The sequence below is a fragment of the Lonchura striata genome, chromosome 17 (genome assembly GCF_050655825.1).
Source record: "Lonchura striata isolate lonStrDom1 chromosome 17, ASM5065582v1, whole genome shotgun sequence".
NCBI classification, from domain to species: domain Eukaryota; kingdom Metazoa; phylum Chordata; class Aves; order Passeriformes; family Estrildidae; genus Lonchura; species Lonchura striata.
The window spans coordinates 1,752,758-1,775,222 of record NC_140719.1 but is presented as its reverse complement, the minus strand read 5'-3'; the positions used below and the strand labels follow the sequence as shown (position 1 = coordinate 1,775,222).

The 22,465-nt window shown below is 50.3% G+C and overlaps 1 protein-coding gene across 1 annotated transcript in view; it reads left to right on the top strand.

Moving 5' to 3' along the window:
• Nucleotides 1–22,465, top strand: part of ZNF618 (zinc finger protein 618) — a 148,631-nt gene that overhangs the window by 62,362 nt on the left and 63,804 nt on the right. Inside the window, exons 2-4 of the mRNA XM_085594010.1 lie at nt 1,084–1,127; nt 15,548–15,810; nt 19,805–19,900. Coding sequence (XP_085450136.1) covers nt 1,084–1,127; nt 15,548–15,810; nt 19,805–19,900 — 403 coding nt within the window. The remainder of the gene's footprint in view (nt 1–1,083; nt 1,128–15,547; nt 15,811–19,804; nt 19,901–22,465) is intronic.

Sequence of the window (22,465 nt, the reverse complement as noted above, 5' to 3'; positions counted from 1 at the left end):
CATCATAACAAAATACCTTTTTGTAATTGAATTAGATTTTTATCTCTTCATTTCCAGTGGATTTCATATCCCTTCAGAAGCCAGGTTGTGTTTCTGCTTTGTGTAATTTGGACAATCCCTTTGAAGAAAATTTTACATGAAGAATTAAAAAAAATAAAATCAAATTGCAATTTTTTTTGGTTGCTATTCCTTTAAGATTTTAGAATTGCACCAGTGCACTAAATGTGACCTCCATAACTTTTAAATTAAGAATTTATGCTGGCTTGAAATTTATGAAATATTTCAGCATGAAAGAAAGCCTTTTTCCCTCAGGAAAATTGAGCAATAAATCACAGCACTCTCGATTTACTGCCCTACAGCCAGCCAAAGATAGGATTTTTTTCCTTCCCCCCTTCGTTCTGAAAAAAAAAAAAAAAAAAAAAAAATGTAATCATATAAGACAGCTTAGCTGCTATCCTCCCACTCTCTAGAATTTTTAATTTCAGCTGTTTCTGCTTGGATTTATTTCCAATATTCCTGCTCGGCTTTTCAATTTCCTCAGTTATTAAATTTTAATTCAGTGCATTAGCATTTAAATTAAAAAAGGGTTTATTTTATCGAAATCGTTGGCTGGCCCCCATCCTGCTGCACATGAATTGCCTGTTTCTGCCATTTGCACAAAATGTGAAATGCAGCTAATATCTTTTAACTTGTATTTGCACAAATTCAGAAATAAAATTTCTGGGATTGGAATAATATTGTCTTTCCAAGGAAGGCTCTCATCAGCGAGCCGGGGAAGGAGGCGAGAGGAGGCCCTGGGCCCTCCCTGCCCAGCCCTGCCGGGGGGCTAATTAGGGCACGGGGCTAACGAGGGGGACGTTTGGCCACTTTGGCCATTGCTGTTTTCCGTGTGGCTCTGCTCCCAGGGATCGCTGCCCGGCGCTCGGGGGTGACCGGAGGGGACGGGCTGGGGGCTCACGCCCTGCCCTGCCCCAGCCCGGGCTCGCAGCTGGGCACATGTGCAGCTCTGGAGGAGCTGGGTTTGGGCTGGAGAGCAGCCTCGTCCTTCTGAACCTAACCAGCTCTTCTGTTTTCATCCCCTAGGCCGAGGAGAGCAACAGCAGCGGGCGGAGGAGCTCTTCCAGCAGGTAGGGCTGGGGTGTGCTGGGTGGGTCAGCTCTGCTCAGCTGTGCTCTCCATCCTGCAGATGGGGTGGCCAAAGATGGGATGGGTGGCAGAGCTCAGTGTCCATGCAGCCCCCTTTGGGTAGAGCTGGAAAGATGGATGTGGGAGGCTGGCGTCATCCTGGCATTGGGGACCGAAAGCAGAGGTGGTCTGTGTGTGGTGTGGGAAGTTCCAGCTGAGTGCCCCCAGGACGAGGCTCTTGGATGGACACCTTGGGCTGTGCAGACCCTTCTGTCCTTCAGAAGGAGAGGCCAGAGGTGTCCCACCACCCCATTCCCCTGTGATCCCACTGAGAGGTGTCTCTGCTGCTCCCCCTCTGGAGAGGGATGTGCTGAGGTGGGTCTGCTCTGGGCTGTGGCCTCCCGTCCTCTCCAGGGTGTTGAAAGTTTTATTCCTTAGATAAAACCCATCCTGCTGTGTAAAAGCACATCAGAGCTCTGGGAGCTGCTGTGGTGCTGCTGCCCTCCCTGCCTCCCACCGCTGACCCCGCAGCCCCTGCTGCTCCCACGCTCCCACCAGTCCCTGGTCCCTGCCCAGGCTGGTCCCTGCTGGCTGGGGCCTCCCCGGGCCCCAGCTCTGCCAATGGCATTTCAGGACAAAATCCCCTCAATCCTGGCAGCTTTTTGTCCGCTTGGCACTGCTTGGCATTGAACACGTCTGGAGTGCCCCTGAGCTGGGCAGAGGGGAACACTGGGGGTCTGTCACAGGAGAAGACCTCTGTCACTCTTTGGGTGTGGCTCACCTGTGGCCCAGCAGTGGTGATTCCCTGGGAACTAGCCTGAAGGAAGTCTTGGAAAGAAAGCACAGGCTGAGGAGCAGGGCGAGAGGAGCCAGGCATCACTTCCTTCCCCTGCATTCTTTATTCCAACCTTTAATTCAGTTTTGCAGCTCTCACTGGAGAGTTTCCCACAGCAAGTGGGCGAGTGCATCCTCCATATGGGAGCTGGCCTTTGGAGTGTCCATCTGACCTTTGGAGTGACCATGTGACCTTTGGAGTGTCCCATCTCACTTTTGGAGTGTCCATCTCACCTTTGGGGTGTCCCATCTCAACTTTGGAGTGTCCATCTGACCTTTGGGGTGTCCATGTCACCTTTGGGGTGTCCATTTCAGCTTTGGGGTGTCCATCTCACCTTTGGAGTGTCCATCTGACCTTTGGAGTGTCCATGTGACCTTTGGAGTGTCCATGTCACCTTTGGGGTGTCCATCTGACCTTTGGGGTGTCCATCTCACCTTTGGAGTGTCCATCTGACTTTTGGAGTGTCCATTTCACCTTTGGGGTGTCCATCTGACCTTTGGAGTGTCCATGTCACCTTTGGGGTGTCCATCTGACCTTTGGGGTGTCCATCTGACTTTGGGGTGTCCATCTCACCTTTGGGGTGTCCATCTGACCTTTGGGGTGTCCATCTGACCTGCCTGAGCTGCCCTTGGGGCAGAACATCCTCCCAGGAGTGAGCCATGGCCCTTTCCAGGGCAGGGCTGGAGCTCCTGGCGAGGTGGGAGAACTTCCCTCTGTTTTCCCTGCTCCTTTGTGTGTCCAGAAGACTGTGAGGCTGGTCATTGCTTTTTTCCTTGTAGAAAAGTGGAAACAAAACCCACTTTATCATCTACCTGACTGAACAAAACATGGTCAAAGAAATGAGAATGACCAAGTCCATTTAAAAATAATAAAACAGAATCAAAATATAATATTTCAAGAAAACTCTGTCAGTGACTGAAGGTAGAAATGTGGCTCTGACTGAATCTGTGATGCCATCAGTGGATGGAGACAAGATGGATGTTTCTCAAAGTCATTGCTGCTTGAAACCCTCACTAATTGCAAACTATCAAGGAAACTTTTAACAATTAATTTATATCAGTAAAAATATAAGCAAAAAGAATATAGTATAATAGAATATAGTACAATGTAATTAATATAATATAATATAATATAATATAATATGATATGATATGATATGATATGATATAATATAATATAATATAATATAATATAATATAATATAATATGATATGATATAATATAATATATAATCAAAGTTGCCTGGATTTTATCCTCCTGCAGTATTTTTTTTCACAGTAGCAAGCTTGGTCAAGGTGATGACTGTGGTATTGGGTCAATCCTGTTTTCCTTTTTTTGGTGCAGTGAATTGATTTTATTCTGTTCCAAGCAAACCCTGAAAGCTCTGAAGGCCCCGGGGTTTGTGCTCCCACCACCCCCAGCCCCAGGCCTGCTGCTGCCGTTGGGGTGTCAGGGGTCAGGCTGTGCAGCTGGCAGCTTGTGGTGTTAGGGCACTCGCTGTTCTCCTCCCCCATTGACTCCTGTGTGCTTGCTGCACCTCAGTGAGAGCTCAGCAATGGGAGATTTTAAAAGGTGAGGAGAATTCTTAGGATCACTAAAAGCCCTCCTCCTTGAAGGCAGCCAGAAGAGAGATGGCTGCTTGCCTTGGGGAAGATGACAACTCAGAGACAACCTGACAAAGCTGTGCGTGTTTTTGAACACTCCAGAAAAGGTAGATCAGAGGCTTCTTTCTTCCTTTTGCAAGGCAAAAAGAGACAGTCAACAAAATTAAAAAGCAGCAAATTAAAAGCCAATAAAAGGCAGGATGTTTTCCTACATGATGGGCAGCGATGTGATGGGTGTGCGATGCCAGGAGCTGCGTGCTCAGAGGGGCTGGGAGGGGACTCAGCAGGAACATGGTGACAGGGGTGACATGGGCTGGATTCACAGAATCCCACACTGCCTTGGGTTAGGAGAGACCTCAAAGCCCATCCAGTGCCACCCCTGCCATGGCAGGGACACCTCCCACTGTCCCAGGCTGCTCCCAGCCCTGTCCAGCCTGGCCTTGGGCACTGCCAGGGATCCAGGGGCAGCCACAGCTGCTCTGGGCACCTGTACCAGGGAACAATTCCCAATCTCCCATCCATCCCTGCCCTCTGGCAGAGAGAGCCATTCCCTGTGTCCTGTCCCTCCATCCCCTGTCCCCAGTCCCTCTCCAGCTCTCCTGGAGCCCCTTCAGGCCCTGGAAGGGCTCTGAGCTCTGCCTGGAGCTTCTCCTCTCCAGGGGAGCACCCCCAGCTCCCAGCCTGGCTCCAGAGCAGAGGGGAGCCCTGGAGCAGCTCCATGGCCTCCTCTGGACTGGCTCCAGCAGCTCCAGGTCATATGTTGGAGGCCCAAGTGCTGGACATGGTCTGGCCCCATCCGGTGCATGAGCACATGGCAGGGGATCAGTTCCTTGCTGATGTCCACTGGAGACTTGCTTTAAGCTTCTTCTGAAGCCCCTTCTGCACATGGTGGCCCAGGCTGGGTGTCCCTGTCTGGTGTGTGACAGTCCCAGTATGGGACAGCAGGGCAGTGTGGGGCAGCACTGGGAGCCTCAGGGTGAGCACTGGGAGTCTCCATAAGACTATTGGAGCACCAACAACTTCCCAATAATTAATGTCAGCGTTCAGATGGTGGGCTCTGGATCCTGACAAGAAATAATTGAAAAACCAAATGTGCAATTATGTCTGACAAGCAGCGTGTGCTTTTCTTGGTCACCAGAGCCTTGTGTAGTCATGTGTTAGACACGGTTTTATATAATTATTATTGTTTATATGGCGGGTGTCAGAGGAAGGAGGAATTTCAGTTTGGAGTCCTCTGTTGGCTATTTATTTTAAAGTCATTAGATTTGTTTTCAGACTTAACTACACTTAATGTGTGAGACTCCTGCTGAATAAATCAGCCCCTGCTAGAGGAGCTGCATCTGTTTGTGGAGGGAAGGGAGCCAGCTGGAAGCGCAGCGCACAGCCGGGGCCGCCCGCAGCACAGATGTAGCTGTGGAGGAGCTCTGCTCCTGGAGCAGGGGGAATCCTCGGGCCTGGGAGCTGCTGCCCAGGGCAGGGGGGCCTCTCCTTCAGTGCAGCAGCAACAGAAAGGCTCCAGTCCTCCAGTCCAGGTCCAGCAGGAGGGCTCTGGGTGCTGGCCCAGGTGGGAGCAGAGCAGGAGTTCCCGGGGTGCTTTGGGCTGGGCCTGGAGGTTTCCCAGCTCTGACATGGTGCAGTTTTCCCAGGTACTCCAAGCCAAGCCGTGGTGCCTCAGGGGACTGAGTGTTTCAGTCTGTGCCATAGAAGGTGTGAATTCCATGGAATCACGGATCCTGAGCTAGAAGGAGCCACCAGTATCACTGAGTCCAGCTCCTGTCCCTGCACAGACACCCCAACATCCCACCCTGGGCATCCCTGGCAGTGGTGTCCATATGCTTCTGGAGCTTGTGGGGCTGGGACCATTCCCTGGGTAGCCCTGGGAGGAGATGTTGGCAAAGGGTTGCACCCACTTTGCTCCTTCTCGGTTCACCTTTCTCCAGCCTCCCTTGTGGCACCTTCCCCTCTCTTCCCTGCATTCCTTGCTCTGTCCTTTGTAAACACATCCTCCCCAGCAGCTCCTGTCACCCAAGGGAGTGGCCTGGGATGGCACCAACTCTCCTTCAGGCTCCTCTTCCAGCTCACCAGGTCCCCAGCACTGGGGAAGGACAATTTCTCAGGCTGTGGTCCTCTGAAGCTCGGGAGAGGGCTCTACACCCTGTGGAGGGACAGGCCTGGGGCTTAGTACTTCCAGGATTTTTTTTCCAAAGAAAATTATTTTAATTGTCTCCCCTTTCTTTAAGAGGCAATCTGTGGGATTTTCAGTCCCAGAGCACCAAGAAGCTTCCAAGTCATCCTGCATCAGAAAGAGAAAACTCTTGCTAATTAGGCAAGGAATTTAATAAGCCTTGGTGCCCACTGAAGGGCTCTCACCAGCCATCTTCAAAAAGAAACAACAACCAACCAGCACAAAACCCCTCAAAAATGCCCTCTGGCCAGTTTTAGTTCAGTTCTATACAACCAGGACAGAAGCTGGGGGGAACCTGGGCAGGTTTCCTTGAAACCCAAAAGAAGGTCAGATGTGTCAAATGTCCATGTACAAGGAGATGACAGCGCTCAGACACATCCCAGCTCCAAGGGACAGCAGTATTTTCTGTGTAAAGCACACCAATTTGCCCAGTGCCAAAGTTCTGGAGAGCTTTGGATGGTGTGAGGTGGAGAAATGTCACTTTTTGGAGCCACAAAGTACCAGGACGTGGCAGTTCTAAAGCCATCAGGAAAGCTGAGGCACCAGGAAATCCTTGGGTCACCCCCTCCCTCCTCATGGCGTGTTGGAGACCTGTGGCCATTTCAATTCTCACCCCCTCAGTCATTTCTTAGTCAAGAAACACAGAGCTCTTTCACTGATATAAATAAATCCTTAATCTATTCTCTTTGTTTTCCCCTGAATTTCTTTGTCTCTGTTGACATTTCCATGCTTGAAAATTTAAAGACGCTGGCAGCTATTCCATTATCATCTTAAATTCAGTTTTTAACCTGCATCATTTGTGTGTCGCATTTTTCATCTGACTGAATTCTTTTGCTTTTGGCAAAGAGTGCGCGGTTGTTTTTTGTTGGATAAGCCAAATTTTTTTTATATTTGGTTAGACTTTCCTCTTCAAACCATCCTCAAGATATTCCTAATAAGGACTGAAGGGAATTTGTTTTGCTAATACCTTTGGAATTCTTTGTGGCTCTTGACTATTGTTCTGGTTTGTATTTTAATGTTTAATTTCCAGAGGAGAGGCAGGCTGATTGGTTTACCTTCTCTGAAGGATTCAGAGCTGCCGAGTGTCCCTTGAGGAATGAACGCACGATTAAATTCCTCTTGGACTTCCTGAAGCAGAGTTTGCTGTCAGGAAACGTTGTGTGTTCTACTAGACCCAGATAGCTGGAAAAATTAAGTATTTGGCTTTGTTTGTTTGTTTTTCCTAGATTTTAGCAGTGACACCACACACACCACCAAGTGCTGCATTATGTGTTTTGGGGTTTTTGAAAGCTGTTACCTCTGTTTTCAAGAGCTGGCTGCCCTCAGAGGCAGGGGCTGAACTTCCCTGAGGCATCTCTCTTCTACAAAACCTTCATGTCTTTTAAATTTACGAACTCCTTAATAATATTGGTATTTATTGAGCAAATTTCTCCCAGGAAAGCCTAAATGGCAGCTACTGTCACACTTCTGCCTGCAGAAGGATGTGGTCTCATGTTCTGATTTCAGTTTATTTTGGAGAGAGAAAGCAGAGGATGTAAATATGTCCCAGATAGGAGCAGGGTTTGTGCTTCTTCTCCTGCCTCAGGGATTTTCTGTGTGTGCCCAGTTAGTTTGATGTCTCCAGGTCCAGCTGACTTGGAACGAGGGCCTCAGAGCCTCCAGGAGCTGCAGCTTCATCCTTGGTCAGGGTAGGAGGAGCAGCATGTTCAGGGTCGTGGATTCCAGGAGGGGACCCAGCAGCCCTGTGAGGAAGCCCAGCCAAGCACAAGGATGCAGCTCCTGGCCATGGACAGAGCCAGCACAGAGGCCACAGGAGCACGTGTGACCTCCCAGGGACCTTGAAGTCTTTGACTCCTGAGGGTCACCAGAGCATGTTGCACGTGGAAAATGCCCAGAAGCTCTGACCGGCTTTTGCTTTTTTTCTGTTCTTCAGCAAGTCTTCTCTCCTGTACTGCTGGTGGAGGAGGAAGTTCCCCTTAAAATAATATGGGGACAGGAGAAAGCAGGCTTTTCTTGTAACCTTTCAGAAGTTAAATGCACACTTTGGGAGTTCACAGTGGCATTGAGGAAGATTGTGAAGAGAATTGAAACCTCCTAGTGGAACACGGATGACCACGAATCCCTCTGTAACCAAGTGAAAATTTGGATTTCAGGCATATGGACCAGCACATGCTGCCTTCATGTGTGTCACCCAGAGTGTTGGTGACACACTTGGATGTCCTTGGGTATCCATGCTCTGGAATGTGGACAGGCTCCCAAATGGAAAGAGTCAAGGATCAGAAGGGATATTTTAGTGTGCACACAGTGTACATTAAGGAAGTGTTTGCTTCATTTGAGAGACAGCAGAGGTTTTCTCCTGTGGAGGGGAGATTCCCAGTAAGAGAATCTCCTTTCCAGCAAATGCCCAATGACCAGAGGCAGCAATCCACACTGGAAGTACAGTGCCTCTTCCAGGAAATAATCCCTTGCAGGAGGAACCCTGGATGGGGTGGTTGTTGCAGCACCAGGACATCCTCTCTTAGGGATGCAGGCTCAGGCTGCAGAGGGGCTTTGGCAGAGGCTCTGGGAGCTGTGGCAGGGAGGGGGGGTTGAGTCCCTTGGAGAGGAGCAGTTCTGGACACTGTGACACAGGAGCTTGGGGTAGTGCCTTTGCCTTTCAGGGTGTGAGGGAACATCTGAAGCTGGGGCTGGAGCTTGGAGCCAGGAGCTCAATTGTAACACTGGGACAACAGCTCCTGCTTTTCTCTCTTTTAACCCTGCACTTGAAAATCTTCTTGTCTGTTGATGTCTGCAGCAGATCCCCAGTGAAGCACACCAGGCAGTTCCTCTGCTTCCAGATCTCCACTTCCTCCTGGTGTAAGGCACAGGGCCCACCCACCCCCCTGGACTGCCCCAGGAAGCAGATGAGAGCCATGGGGAGGGGTGGGAAGGCCACCACAGCTAATTTATCAGTCAAGCAGATTTTCAACTTACATCCTTCTTTTTCTTGTCTCTGCTTTCATCATCTCCATGTAAAATGAGAATTCATTTACATGTGTTCTGTCGATTCCACTTCCCATAGCTCCAGTCATGACAGGAACCTTCTGGTTCTTGTAAAACCATGACAGACATCTGTAAATTGAGCCCAATTTCAGCCTCCCCCATTTTGTGCTTCCTTTGGTTTCTGACAGCTGAGATCTTTTGATTTAGCCTTGGATGAGCCAACTGCACATTGGTTTCCAGAAGACAAGTTGGGACATCCCACTGGTGCTGGTGTCCTGCTGGCCTCTGCAAAGGTGTCCATTGCTTGGTCCCCATGAGTATTTTTGAGTCCTCTTTGGTGCTGCAGACCAGAAGAACCTTCCGAGGAGTGCCCAAAATGCGTTTCAGTTTTACTCTTAACTGGGCACACCCTGTCCTCTGCCAAGGGGTGTCACCACAGAATCACAGAATGGGTTGGGCTGGGGGACCTTGACGACCCCTCCTGTTCCACGCCCTGCCATGAGCAGGGACAGCTTCCACCAGAGCAACGTGTGCAGAGCCCTGTGCAACTTGGCCATCACTGATACCATCAAGGCACTAATGATCTCTGGGTTTTCCAGCTTGAGTCTTGTTTAGAAAAATCAAAAGGTGCTCCACATTCGCTGCTGGGGCAGGAGAGCTGTTCATAGGTGTTGGTTCAGAGTGGTACATCCTCCTCCACATGTTTCCTTTTCCTCTCCTTTTGAGGAGCTGATGTTGAAGCCTGTTACTTCACTGATGTCACTCTGCCCCTCCCCAAAAACTCAGCAGGATGTGTGCTGTAAAAATAGCCTCATTAGAAGCCATCTGAGTACATGTGCAATCACAGATGACTCAAAGGGAGCACGGAGCATGCATGTTTCTGTTGCTGTCTTCAGAGAATTACATGACAAATTATTCCTAGCTGAAAGAAATGTCCTTTTATAATTGGGGTTTTTTTCTCATTCTTTCAGAAGGGAGGAGTGTGTGTTTTTTAAGTAGCTTTTAGTCACTTTCATTATTTATGAGGATGCTACTCCAGATCAGAAACAGCAAACTGCAAGCACGAGTTTCTTGTGGCTGCAGCAGCTGACAGACCCCGTTTGTTTTCACTCATTGCTGTTCTGCTCATCACAGCCAGGGAGACCCTGCAGGGACCAGAACAGCTCCACGCTGCAGCCTTCACCCCCTTCTCCCCACTCCTGCCACAGGGGATCAGCTGGAAGGAGCTGCTGGATCTGTGGGTGGTGTCACCGTGCAGAGGGGACCAGTGTCAGCACCCAGCCTTTCCTTTGTGTCCTTCCCTGGAAAGAGCTCCTGGCATGGCCCTCGTGTTGCTCCCTGCATTGATGCTGGTGAGGCTTCACACCCAGAGCTGTTCTGGCCCAAATTGTCATGCTGCATCATCGAGCTCTGCTGAAACTGGAGGCCTTCACGAGGTGTAGGTCCAAGGAAGTTGTACCCAAATGGGTCTAGGAACCCACTTTTACCCCTGCCTTTCCAGTGTCTCATGCTAAGGCTTCATTAAGGCCTTCTGAAATCTCTTCTGCCTTCACACACTTGTGTCTGACATGAAAGTGGCCGTAACGTCATCAGAAGATGAAAGTCTGATGATCAAAGCAGGCAGCAATGTTGAAATGAGCATTGTGAGATGGCAGAGCTGGTATTACAGTAATTGGCTGTGTGGCCTACTTAGTGAGAGCAGTGATACATGCAAGTGCAATGTCTGTTTGCCTCTTTCATGTTGGAAATCACAGAGTCTGTTCTGGGAAGTGAAACAGGACCTCACCTGTAGGAGCAACCAGGCACGGAGTGAGCACTGTGTGATCCAAGGCTTCTGCCTCCTCAGCATGGAAGAGTCTCTCGGATTGCAGGGCCCACAGCTCAGTAAAAACAAGACATGGAACAGTGAAGGAGGTTGGTATTTCCCGGGAGGGGCCAAAGCCATGGAGAAGTTAGATCCCCCTGTGGAAGGAGGTAGGGTATGAGCCAGCGGTGCCTGTGCACTCTGCTCCTCTGTGGCCTGATGGCTCTGAGCGGTTTTTGTCCTGTGCATGCAGTGTCATGTTTGGAGAACAGGAATATCCTCTTCCCAGGGAAGGGCAGCCCATGGATGTTTGAGTGCAGGTTGGACCTGCAGAGGGAGGTGCAGCTGACCCCTGGAAGGCCACACTGAACACTGAACCTGCATTGTTTCATGCACAAGGGTGGTGGCATGAGGCTGGGGACCGAGCTCAGAGCCACAGGAGAGGGTGGCTGGGGGACCTGGTGGTGGGAGGTGACTCTGGCAGGTCCTCCCTTGGCTCCTGTGCGCTGCTGTCTCCACCAAGTGGAGGCTCTGGCCATCACTGTCCCAGTGTGTCCCCAGCAGTGCCCCAGCAGTGCCCCAGCAGGGATCTGGCAGCTGGGGCAGGTCTGTGTGGGCACTGCCAGGGTCACACTGGGGAGTCCTTCTGCCCCCAGCACTGGTGCTGAACTTACCTGACACCCCGAAAGCTTTGAGTCCTTTTCTCTCTGTGCCCTCTCCCAAACCTCTGACACCTGCTTGGAGCCTTGGGGGCTGCAGAACTGAAAATTCACTCCTGTTGTTGCTCATCCTCTTTCTGAGCCTTTCCAGCAGCTGTGCCTCAGCTCTGGAAGATCTGCCATGGCACAGGGGTGGCAGAACCAGGCCTGGCCATGGCAGTACTGAAGCCTGATGCCTTCCCTCCCCCAGGTAGGATGTTCCCTGTCCCTCCCTGTGTCTCTCGGGGAATTTCTGGAGAACAACAATGTTCCAGATCTCTTGCTGCTTTATCCTCATCTCCAAGTGGAGGTTCATTGTGCTGCTCAGTAGCAGGGGAGGTAAAATCAGCACAACACTGAGCAAGTGCAGCATCATGGGCTTGCAAGGGTTGATCCAAGGACTGAAGGACTGGGAATGAAATGTGGCTTACCTGGGTCATCTCCCCTGGCTCGGTGCACGTGTGGGTTGATTCTGTGCATGGTGGAGGCTGTGATGACTCCTGTCTTCCAAGGAAAACTGGTTCTGCTGGGGCTGCGTACGTCCTCCTTTCCATCCTGCCTGAAGCTTTCCAGTGTCAGTAGCTTCCTTTTCCTTCCTGTTTTGCTCTGGGATGTTGGTGCTCTTTCCCCAGCATAACCAGGAGGCTTCAAACTCTGCTGTCCCATGACCTGCTGTGCCATGAGGATCATTCCCTGAGCCCAGCTCTCCCCTGGACCCTTGGGAACGTTTATATCCCATTCAGCAAGTGAGCTCCAGAAAAGCCTGAACTGGTCCTAGTTCTGCTCTAGCCACAGAAGCATGACCTGGATTTCACAGGGGACCACAAGAGAGCTGGATTGCACCACTGCTGCCTCTTCCTCCTCTTCCTCTCCAAAGTTGTGCAGCTCCAGCTAAGGCACCAAGTGGCTTTTGGAGAGCTCAGCCTTGCTCCCAGGAGTGTCACTGCTGCTGTTTTTATGGTTTCACTTGTTTTTGAGGGGAACAGCAGGCTCTTTTCAGGGCTTGTGAGCCATGAAATCATGTAGAAGAAAGTTGCTGAAGTATTTGGGGCTGTGTCCTTCTGCACATCTGGTACCTGCTCAGAGTTAGAACATATGGGGCAATGAATTGCTGTCAGTTAATGTTTGCAGGGTTAGGTCTCACCCAGGAACAGACATTCCAGCTGGGAAATTCCTTTCTTGGCAGAGCGGGATCCACAAAGTCAGCGTTCATGAAGGGAAAAAGGTTCTGAGAGTCCATTGGTCTGGTCTAACAATTTAAATATCCCTCAGCTCCAGGCCACCAAGCGTGGCCAGTGCATGTCTGTACTGAGCCCAGGGACCTGGGGCCAGCCAGACACACAACTCTGGGTTTGAAAACTCGGGGGGATCTGATCTCCCTGAGCACATCCTTTGGAAAACAGCTGTTCCAGTGGACCACCATCTGTGCTAATGTTTTGTGCCTCATTTCAGCTGGTTCCAGCTTCCAGCAATGAGCTTGCACCCTTGCCAAGTTAAGGCAAGACAGTATTTTCTCCCTATGAAGATGATGATATGCTGCAATCAAATAATCTTCTAGTCTTCCTTTTGGCATGAGAAACAGACTGGAGCAATTTGGTCTCACAGAGTCAAAGTCTTTTCCCAATCTTGAACCATTTCAGTGCTGCATTTTGGAATCGTCTTCAGCTTTTCTGATCACCTCTGAAACCTGAAGCTGCTCACTGTGTCTGCAGCACGTGGGGAGTGGCTTCACCACAGCTTCAGACAGGGAGAAAATTATCTCCTCCTTCCATCTCAGGCACCTGAACTGAGAATTTGGTCAGTCCTTCAGCTCAGAGCGTGGCTTTCTGTAGTTGCATGCATCCACAGTCCTGGGCTTGTCTGACTGTGCTGCAGCCACTGGTCTTGGGCACAGGCAGCTATGGAGAGAGGGATCCACTGGTGGAGTGTCCTGTTCACAGTCTTTGCTATCCACCCCTCCATGGCTCCACCCATAAGTTTTAGCAACAGTGGTGTTTAATTTAATTTCAGAGCATGAATAAATCTGTCCCACATCAGCCATTCCAGGAGTCCTGTGGGAATGCCTCTCTATTCAGGAGCAGTGCACATGGAGAACAGCTTTGCCTCGCAGCACGGGGCTTGTTGCTGATTTGGTTTGTGTTTGAATGTGACCAATGCAAAGCTGGCATCATCAAAAAGTCATTGTATTCTTGCCCTTTTTATATTCTCCTCAGAAGGCTCTAGCCTCATTGCACTGCCACTGGTATCAGCTTCTAATCCCAGATCACTTGGCTCATGCCTGGATTTTCCTGTTGCTTTGCCCAGGACTGGCAGGTCCAGGTTGCTGTGCCATCCATAACTGAGCTCTCACTGCCTCTCCCACCTCCCAGGCTCCCCGTGGGAACTGCCCTGGCTGGCTTTGATCTTCCTCCACAGTCCTGCCTGAGGAAGGAAAGATCTTCCTATCTACCCTATTGTTGCCTTTATCCGTGTTTTGCATTTCACACCTTCTGGGTTTGATGATCTGCAGTCAGTCCCACTCTTTTCTGATCCCTGAGTATTCTGTACTCACTGCCTTCCCTTGGAAGGGTGCTGGTGCTGAGATGGATGGGCCTGTGGCATACCAATAATATTGCCATAAGGACTGTCCAGATCTCAGCCACATCTGTGTCTCAATCCATCTTTCTCACTTGTAAGAGCCCTGTATGATTTTGGGAGCACGGCATAGGGGAGTATGTGTGAGAAGGCAGGAAATGAGTGGGAAGGCAGGTCAAGGCTAATTCTCTCTGTTTAGGGGCTGTTAATTGTACATTTCATTCCATAATGAGAATTGAGGGATGAATAATAAAACCTCTGGCAATAGAATGTGCCTGACCCAGTTTGAATAGTGACTCCATGTCCGTGTGGGACGTTGGGCAGTAATTACTGGAGGATTGTTCTCTCTGTTCCTCTGCTTATCCCTGTCCTCCCAGGCGCTCCTGACCTCCAGTTGCACCGTCCTGGTTCCTCTGTGAGCTCCTTAACCTGTGTCAGAACCCACTGCAGGTGTTGGCTCTTTAACACTATAATTCATACTTTGTCCTGACAAACGTTATGATGTTGCAAGCAATTTGGGATTTTTTTTTTTCTCTGTCACTGTTGCATGATCTAATAATCATCCATAAGTTCAGTCTATTTTTCATTTAGTTTTGTTACTTCTGCCTGAAATGTTTTCAAATACCTTTGGCTGCTCCCAGTGTTTACATGACTCTAAATATGTCACAGTGGTTTCTGTTTCTGGGTAGTCTGAGCCATTATATATTTAGTTCTGATTTCTGCACAAACTGAACCAGCAATTATTTTATCTTTGTATTGCATGGTGGAGTGTATTCATACCCAGTATGAAAAGCTGGGGGTCCATAATGAGTGATGCTAAAGGAGCTCCATTGGCTTATTCCCACATTATTGTCTGGTGGTCTCACACCCCCTTTGCCTTTTGCTACCACAGCACCTGTTGATGTTGTTTTACAGTTTTGAGCTGTCCAGTTTCCTTTTCTTAAAGGGTTTAAAATATTTGCTTAGGTTGTTTTCTCCCATAAATTCTCAGCTCTTCCCGGATGAAAACACAGGCTATTTCCTAACCTATTTCTGAGCACAGTGGACCTCCTCTGCCTTTCCCCCTCCATTAGGCTTTCCCTGTCATCCCAGATTGTTCTATCTGTCCATAATGTGGTAGTCTCCCAAAATATCCTCATTCTCCAGATGATCCCCTTTGATCAGCACTGAGTATGTTCAATAAAGCCTCTGAATACCAGGGGATGTCAGGTTGCTTGAAGGGATAAAAGAGAGGATGTGATACAGGGTGGAGATAGCTCCAAATCAAAAGTGTAATGGAATCATGGAATCGTTTAGGTTGGAAAAGACCTTGAAGATCATCAAGTCAAACTGAATTCAGCAGTGCCAGGTCCACCAGTGACCCATGTCCCCAAGTGCCACAGGAGAATATGGCTTTGTGTGTATGGACTAGTGTTGGCAAAATACCTGCAGTCAGAACTGCTGGAGCTGTGCCCGTGGCCTGCTGGCAACCAGGGCAAGTTCTGTGCTCTTCTTTAGGGGTGCAGTGTGTTTATGAGCACTACGGTTGTTTGTGATGATTAAGGTTATTTTCATTACTAGCAAATCATTTTATTGCTTTTGCCAGTTAAATTTTAATTACTTATCATGTATGGCAGACACACATTAATATGCTTCTTTTAAATAACCTGCATAAACCATGCCTAGAATTAGGTCCTGGTGATGACAAAAGGAGCACTTGGCATTGAGGATTCACATTCTCTCCTCTCTTTTCCCCTTCAGGGAGTGTTTGAAGAGGAGAGAAAGCCCGCAGAGCCCAAAAGCCGAGGGCTCCGACTCGGTGACATCTCAGTCCTCCCCCAGTGAAGAGGCTGGAATGATGACTGAGGTGAAAGTGAAGACAGAGGTACCAGATGACTACATCGAGGAGGTGATCTGGCAGGACGACACCAAAGATTCCAAGAAGAGCATCAAGGATGGGCCAGGGGATGTGCCCGCGGAGATCTGCGTGGTCATCGGCGGCGTGCGCAACCAGCAGACGCTCGGTGAGGCACGGGCACCATTCCCTCAGGGGCTGTGGGGACAGGGTGAGCCTCTGGAGAGCTGTGCCTGGACACTGAGCTCTGCTGGAGGGCCAGGGTGAACGTCAATCTTGGGGTCCTGGCTAAGGATTATTGACCACCTGTGTCTGTTTGCATCTTACCTTCTTTTGGCATGTTCAGGGACTTGCCCATAAGTCGCCTGCAGCACCTGATGAGCCCAGGGCTGGGGGTGTGTTTGACACAGATGAGGAACTTGGAAAGGAAAGCCTGAGAAACAGCTGAGATGTTTTGAGGAAAGTTGCTCTGAGGAATGTGGATGCTTTCTGTAAATGAGTCTGAGCTCAAGAGCAGGTTTTACAGGTTGTTGTTTGTTTTCCTGATCACTCTGCAGTTGTGGAATACTTTTGACTGGGCTGGCTGTGGTGTGCCCTGTTCAAAACAGTGCTTCCTGTCCCCACCCCACCTCCTGCTGTGATGAGAAGAAGCTTTTTCTTTCTTCTGTGAACATCAAACTGTCCTCTCCTCCTGCTCCAGGGAAGGGACTTCCTCTGGGAATCTGGCAAGGCACCACTCTTGCAGTGTCTCTGATGTCCTTAGCCTGGAGCAGGTCCCTGCAGTGTCTCTGAGATCCAAATTCATTTGCTAATAAAAAGAAGGAGGAGCAGTTGGACCAGGCTTCCTTTAAGGGACTCAGGAGAAGTCTGATTTGAGCTGCCCAGCATTGCACTTGGGGTTGGTTTGTCCTGCAGGGGGAGAGAAAAGAGGAATTGATGTTGGATTTTCTCCTGGGTTTTGTTGATCATTATCCATACTGCTGGAAAGAAATCCAGGAGATGTCCTTAGCTGGTGATTGTCTCAGATGCATCAGTGTTCTTCCTGTCCTCCTTTCCACCACAGGACAGCTACTAAGAACAGCAGGGCAGGAGGTCAGTGCTCTCTGTGCAGGTCTAGGGAAAGCTTAAGACGTCTAAAACTATTTCTGACATTAAGATTTTACCGTTTGGAAGAAATACTCTGTGTATTTTCAGAGTTTTTGTGCCTCTGCTGCTCTTGATCATTACATGGACAAAGCTGAAAAGCATCCCTGGTGCCCTGGGAGGGAGAGGTGGAGCTGTGACTGATGAGTAGCAATGGAAGCTTCTCCTCCAGCCATGGCCACCAGCCCTTGGTGAAAGCATCTGAGCTTGGCTGTTTGTCCCACAGGAGCCTCTTGTCCCCACAGCTCCTGGCTGGGCAGCAGCAGCTGCTCTGCAGTCGGTGTCCTCTGGCAGTGCTGGTTTCCAGCTGAGCTTGGCTGCATTGCTGTGCAGTGGGGAGGGGCTTTTGCTCTTGGCTGACTTGGGTGGGCTGGAGGGGCCCGTGAGGAGCAGCTGAGGGCACTGGGATGGTTCAGCTGGGGCAGGCTGAGGGCAGAGCTCCCCGGGGCTGCAGCTCCTCCCTGGGGCAGCTCCAGCTCTGCTCTGGGACAGGGACAGGAGCCAGGGCACGGCTGGAGCTGGGCCAGGGCAGCTCAGGCTGGAGAGCAGGAAAGGTTCTTCCCCCAGAGGTGCTGGCACTGCCCAGGCTGCCCAGGGAATGGGCACGGCCCCGAGGCTGCCAGAGCTCCAGGAGCCTTTGGCCAGCGCTGCCAGGGATGGTCAGGGTGGGATTTTGGGGGATCTGGGCAGGGCCAGGGGCTGGATGATCCTGGAGGGTCCCTCCAGTTCGGGCTGTTCCATGGTTCTGTGATTCTGTGTTGTCCCTGTGGAGAGCATTGGGGACAGACTGGTGTGAGGGGGACACTCACAATTTATGCACACTGTGGAGAGAGGGACAGATTCATTGACCAGTTGCAAGTGGTGGTTGAAAGCCATGTAAACTGGAGAGCTTCTGTCTGGAAGGGCCTTTTCCAGTGGCCTTGTATTGGTCATTGTAAAGCCTGGGCTTCTTTAAAGGCAGTTTGGTCAGGAGGTGATAGGGGTTGATGCCAATTCCTTTGTGAACAGAGCCCTGGAAGTGCCCCTGTCTGGCATTCACATGACCTTTGTTTTTGGGGAGGTGGCTCTGAATAACTCCTGTTTGGCCATCAGAACCTGTGCTCTGTGCTCACAGCCCGTGTGCCCAGCTCCTTGTGTTTGCTGAGCTCTGGCACCTGCTCCCCTCCATCCCCCCATGCAAGTCACACACTGTGCCCATCTCTGCACACACCGGGGTACCTCACACCAGGAATGTGCCCCATGTGCCACTGCTCCACTGGCCCTTCCAGCTCCTCACTGGCCATTCCAGGTGCTGCACTGGAGCAGCCCAAAAGTGTGACCTGCTGATGCTGCTGGTGCCTCCTGCCTCCGGAGCAAAGGCTTTGTTACTCTGCTGCTGCTCCCAGCACTTCCAGGAGCTTTCCTTGCCTTGGGATCTGGGCACCCTGTATCTGAATCCCTTCCTCTATGCAGACAGGCAAGGCTTTGGTAGGATTTTATTCACCTTCACTGGGGCAGCTGAGACTGGAGGTGTTAAAAATGGTTATTTTAATAGCAAATCCTGATGAAGTGGTAACTCAGGAGTGAATGAACCCTCTCCTCTGCGTGGAATTGCCACCCTCCAGCCTGTCTCCTTTCAGGGGGTGCTGGGGACAGCTGATCAAATGGGGGATGTGTCTGAGCTGGGCCCATGGTGCTGAAGGGCACACGGGGCTCCAAGTGACAGCTTCCCTGCAGGGCTCAGCCTTGGGATGAGGCTGAAATGCACATTACAAGATTTATGTCTCTTTTCTGAGTCACACATCTGCTCTATTTATATTTTAGTTGTTACTTGGAGCAATTTATAAAAGGGATTCCCAGCTCAGTTGCTGCTATTCCCTTGCAGTGTTTACATCAAACCAGGCCTTGTGTTTTTTGCCTCCCGTTTGCACCAGCTCCTGTCTCTCCCAGCACTTCGAGCCACTCCAGACTGCCTCCATCTGTGTGGAGCATCCCAAACCCTGTGGGGGCTGGAAGGGGCTGTACTGGATGAGATGGTTGGGAACAGTGGCCACGATCCCCCAGCCAAAGAGCTGTTTGTGGGTTTGGACCATTCTCCTCTCAGCTGCTTTTCCACAGAAGTTTCAGTCCTGTGAGATCCCCTTCTGGCATCTCAAGCAGAGGAAACCAGTGGAGAGGTTGGCTCTCACCTGGCTCCTGTCAGCTGCAGCTGCTGTGGATCCCCTGCACCCCCCTGGACCCCCACGGTACCCTGGGTGTCCCAGCCCTGGGGTGGGGGTTCCTGCCCTGCACAGCTCAGAGGTGCCACATTTCCTGTTCTTCTCTTCTTTCTTCTGGCAAGATTCACGTACTGACCTCAGGCCAGGGTCCCTTGAAGAGCCGCAGCGCATGGATTCTTCTGAGGGCAGGGAAGTCAGGGCAGACAGGCACAGAAGTCCCATGGAGCTGTCTGGAGAGGAGAGGAAAAGCAAAGGGCACTTGTGTTGTAACTGGGGAGGAAGAGGGGGAGACTGTTTATTAGATGTGGATAATTTCCTCCTGTTGGGAATAGCATCAGATCAGTATTTGTGTCCTGGAAGACTGAACTATCTCTGAACTGATCAGGAGAAGTTTGATACAAGACTCCTTAAGCTCTCAATCTGCTCTCCCAGTCTGGTGCTTTACAAGAAACATTTTGGAGAGGACTTTTCCAGTAATGCATTAAATCAGAAATGTTTCTGGGACAGAGCGAAGAGAGAATCCTTCTGCTCTGAGCCTCTCTGTCCACCTCCCAGGCACACATTGGGTTCATGCCATGGTGCTGATATTTCGCTCGCTGAGCTGCTCAGCATATGAAATTCAAGAGCACTTTGGATTCTCCCTGGTGAGGTAAAATAGTACTGCAGAAGCCTCAAGAAACTCTGTGAGACCTCTGACATCTTGTCAGAAAGCCACAGGGACAGATGGGTCTTGGAAATTTTTAATAGGCTTCAGCCATCATTATTCCTTGGAAATGCATCCACTTTAAGGGCTTTTTTCTGATTTCTTTTTGCACAATTTAGATGGAAAAGCAGTGGAACGTGACTCTTCCGTTGGATATACACGAAATCGATATTCAGGGACCTGGATTTTTGACCATGCATTGAGATACACGTCCGGTATGTGATGGAAGGGTGTGAAAGTCTAACCAGGGCTCAGGGAGCAAAGGAAGCTCTGGAAGCAATGGGTGCATTGCCCAGATTCCAGCTGCAAGGCTCAGGAAAAGCCTGGCCCAACTGAGTGCATCAACTAACCCCAAACCTTCCCTACCTCCCCTCCTGCTACCACCAGCTGTGACCTGCATGACACACCCTGAGTGGAGAAGGACCTCACTGCTGCTGTCCAAGGCCACGTGGGCATGTTCTCTGCAAGGCCTTAACACAGTGATGTCCTTCTTCCTCCACTTCACCTTTCCTCTCCTCTAACAGCACATTTTTTGTGGCAAGTCACCCCTCCCTTGTCTAATGGGAGGGTGTGTGGTGAGCTGAGCACAGAGCTGTGGCTGCTGAGCTGTGGCCATGCCTCAGGTCTGTAACACACCTCCCTCACACCCTCCCCAGCTCCCTGTGCTCCTGGGGCACTGCTCTACCACCTGAGGGCAGAGGGTGAGTGCAGGTGTCCCCCTCAAAGTTGACTCCAGCCTTCCCTGGGTTCTACTTGAGACCTGGGAGCTTCAGGACACCTGCACAAAAGCCCTGGCCTGGGACACGTGGTTCCTCAGCTCCTGCCCCTGGTGTCCAGCACAGCTCCTGCACGAGGGCTGCAGCCTCTGCTCAGGTCCACAGTGCAGAGGAAGGCACTGCACAGCTACCTGCTCAGCTCACCTTCGTGGAGAACTTCTGCACAGCCAGTGCATCTAAGTGCCATAGACTGTCTCCAGAGGAAGTAGGAAATACAATAAACCCGGGGAAAAAAGTTCAGCCTATAGCCCCTCATTGTGTTTGACCTGTTTGCACCAACTCATAGAATCACAGAATGCTTTGGGCTGGAAGGGACCTGCCATGGCAGGGACACCTTCCTCTGTCCCAGGCTGCTCCCAGCCCTGTCCAGCCTGGCCTTGGGCACTGCCAGGGATCCAGGGGCAGCCACAGCTGCTCTGGGCACCTGTGCCAGGGCCTGCCCACCCTGCCAGGGAACAATTCCTTCCCAATATCCCATCCATCCCTGCCCTCTGTGGGGAGCCATTCCCTGTGTCCTGTCCCTCCATCCCTTGTCCCAAGTCCATGTCCAGCTCTCCTGGAAGGAACTCTGAGGGCCCCAGCCCTGTGATTAACTCAATGGCCTCCTCTGGAGCCATCCCAACTCTTCCCAGTGCTCCATGTGCAGCCAGCACTGTTGGGATGTGGGTGAGCATCAGTCACATCCTGCTGTTGGTTCAGCTGAACCTCAGCTGTGCTCAGGGCTCCTGTTTGCAGGGCCCAGGGCATGCTGAGTGCTCTCTCTCATCTGCTGCTTTGGGGCTCCATCTCCAAGAGCTTTCAAAATAGAATTTTGGAGATTGGTGGTGAAAATAATCAGTCCTTGAGCATGGGAATGAGGGCTGCCAAACACTGCTGACCTGCTGATAGCTCCACTCAGGCAGCCTGTGTGGAGTGACCAAAGTGGTGACTGTCCCACAGATGTGTATCTATATAAAATACAGTGAGCTGTGATAATAAAAATGCTCTGGAGCAGATCAGATACAGCCAAGTGCCTGTGCTATCAGAATATGTGAGTATTTTTTCAGCTGAGTACTCTGGTGTATCAGCTCTTTCAGCATCAGTGACAAAGGAGCCTCCCCAGCTCAGGACAGAGCCCCAGGTGGTGCCATCAGTGATGGGCAGGGAATTCAGGGCTCTCACACTCTAAGGGGGTGTTTTCTTCCCAAGTTGTAAGAATGGGACATGGGAAGGAGAAAAAGGACCGTGGGCATAGTGTGTTCAGACAGCACCCTGGGTTTGTTCCTGCCAAGAGCTCACTTTGTGTAGCTCCAGGTGAGTGTTGCTGTGAAATGCTGCTTGGTAATGTTTATCTGGATGTATGTCAATGTTTTTGTTCTCATTTATGGCTCCTCCCTGAGTTTTGCTGTTTGGCATGGTGAGGAAAAGATTGTTTCAAGGTTGTGTGAGGAAAGGTGCATGGAAATGGAATTTTGCATTCTTACCAAATTAATTCAGCCCTTTTTTCTCCCACCTCCTCTTCAGTCAAGTGATGCTCTCACCCTCTCCAAAGAGCATCAAGGGGATCCCAGTTCCACAGCTCTAGTGGACAGTTAACAAATGCAGTGCATTCTGCAAACAAGAGCCGGGAAAGTGAATTGTAGACTGTGCAACAAAGTGAAGTAGGAAAAAAAGAGATTGAATAAACTCAAGTAACAAATATAAGGAAATTTCTATCTGTCTGTTCAATAACAGAAGAGTCTAAATTCACTGCATGACTTCATCATTACAAATGGTTCTTCCAGCTCTTTTCCTCTGGTTTCATTTCAAATGACTGTTTGCAGATGTGTGTTTTCTGGAATTAGAGACACAAATTGAGAAGAGGGACTACTGTGGTCATGTGCTTTTCCTTAAAAAGGGCAAAAGTTCTATTTGTATATGTTTGGTTTCCTCTGGGTGGATATTTACCAAATCTCTGTGGGTTTCTTGGGAAATTTGTACGTTGTGCATTTCTTGAGAAATTTTGAAAACTCCAGGCCTCAAGAT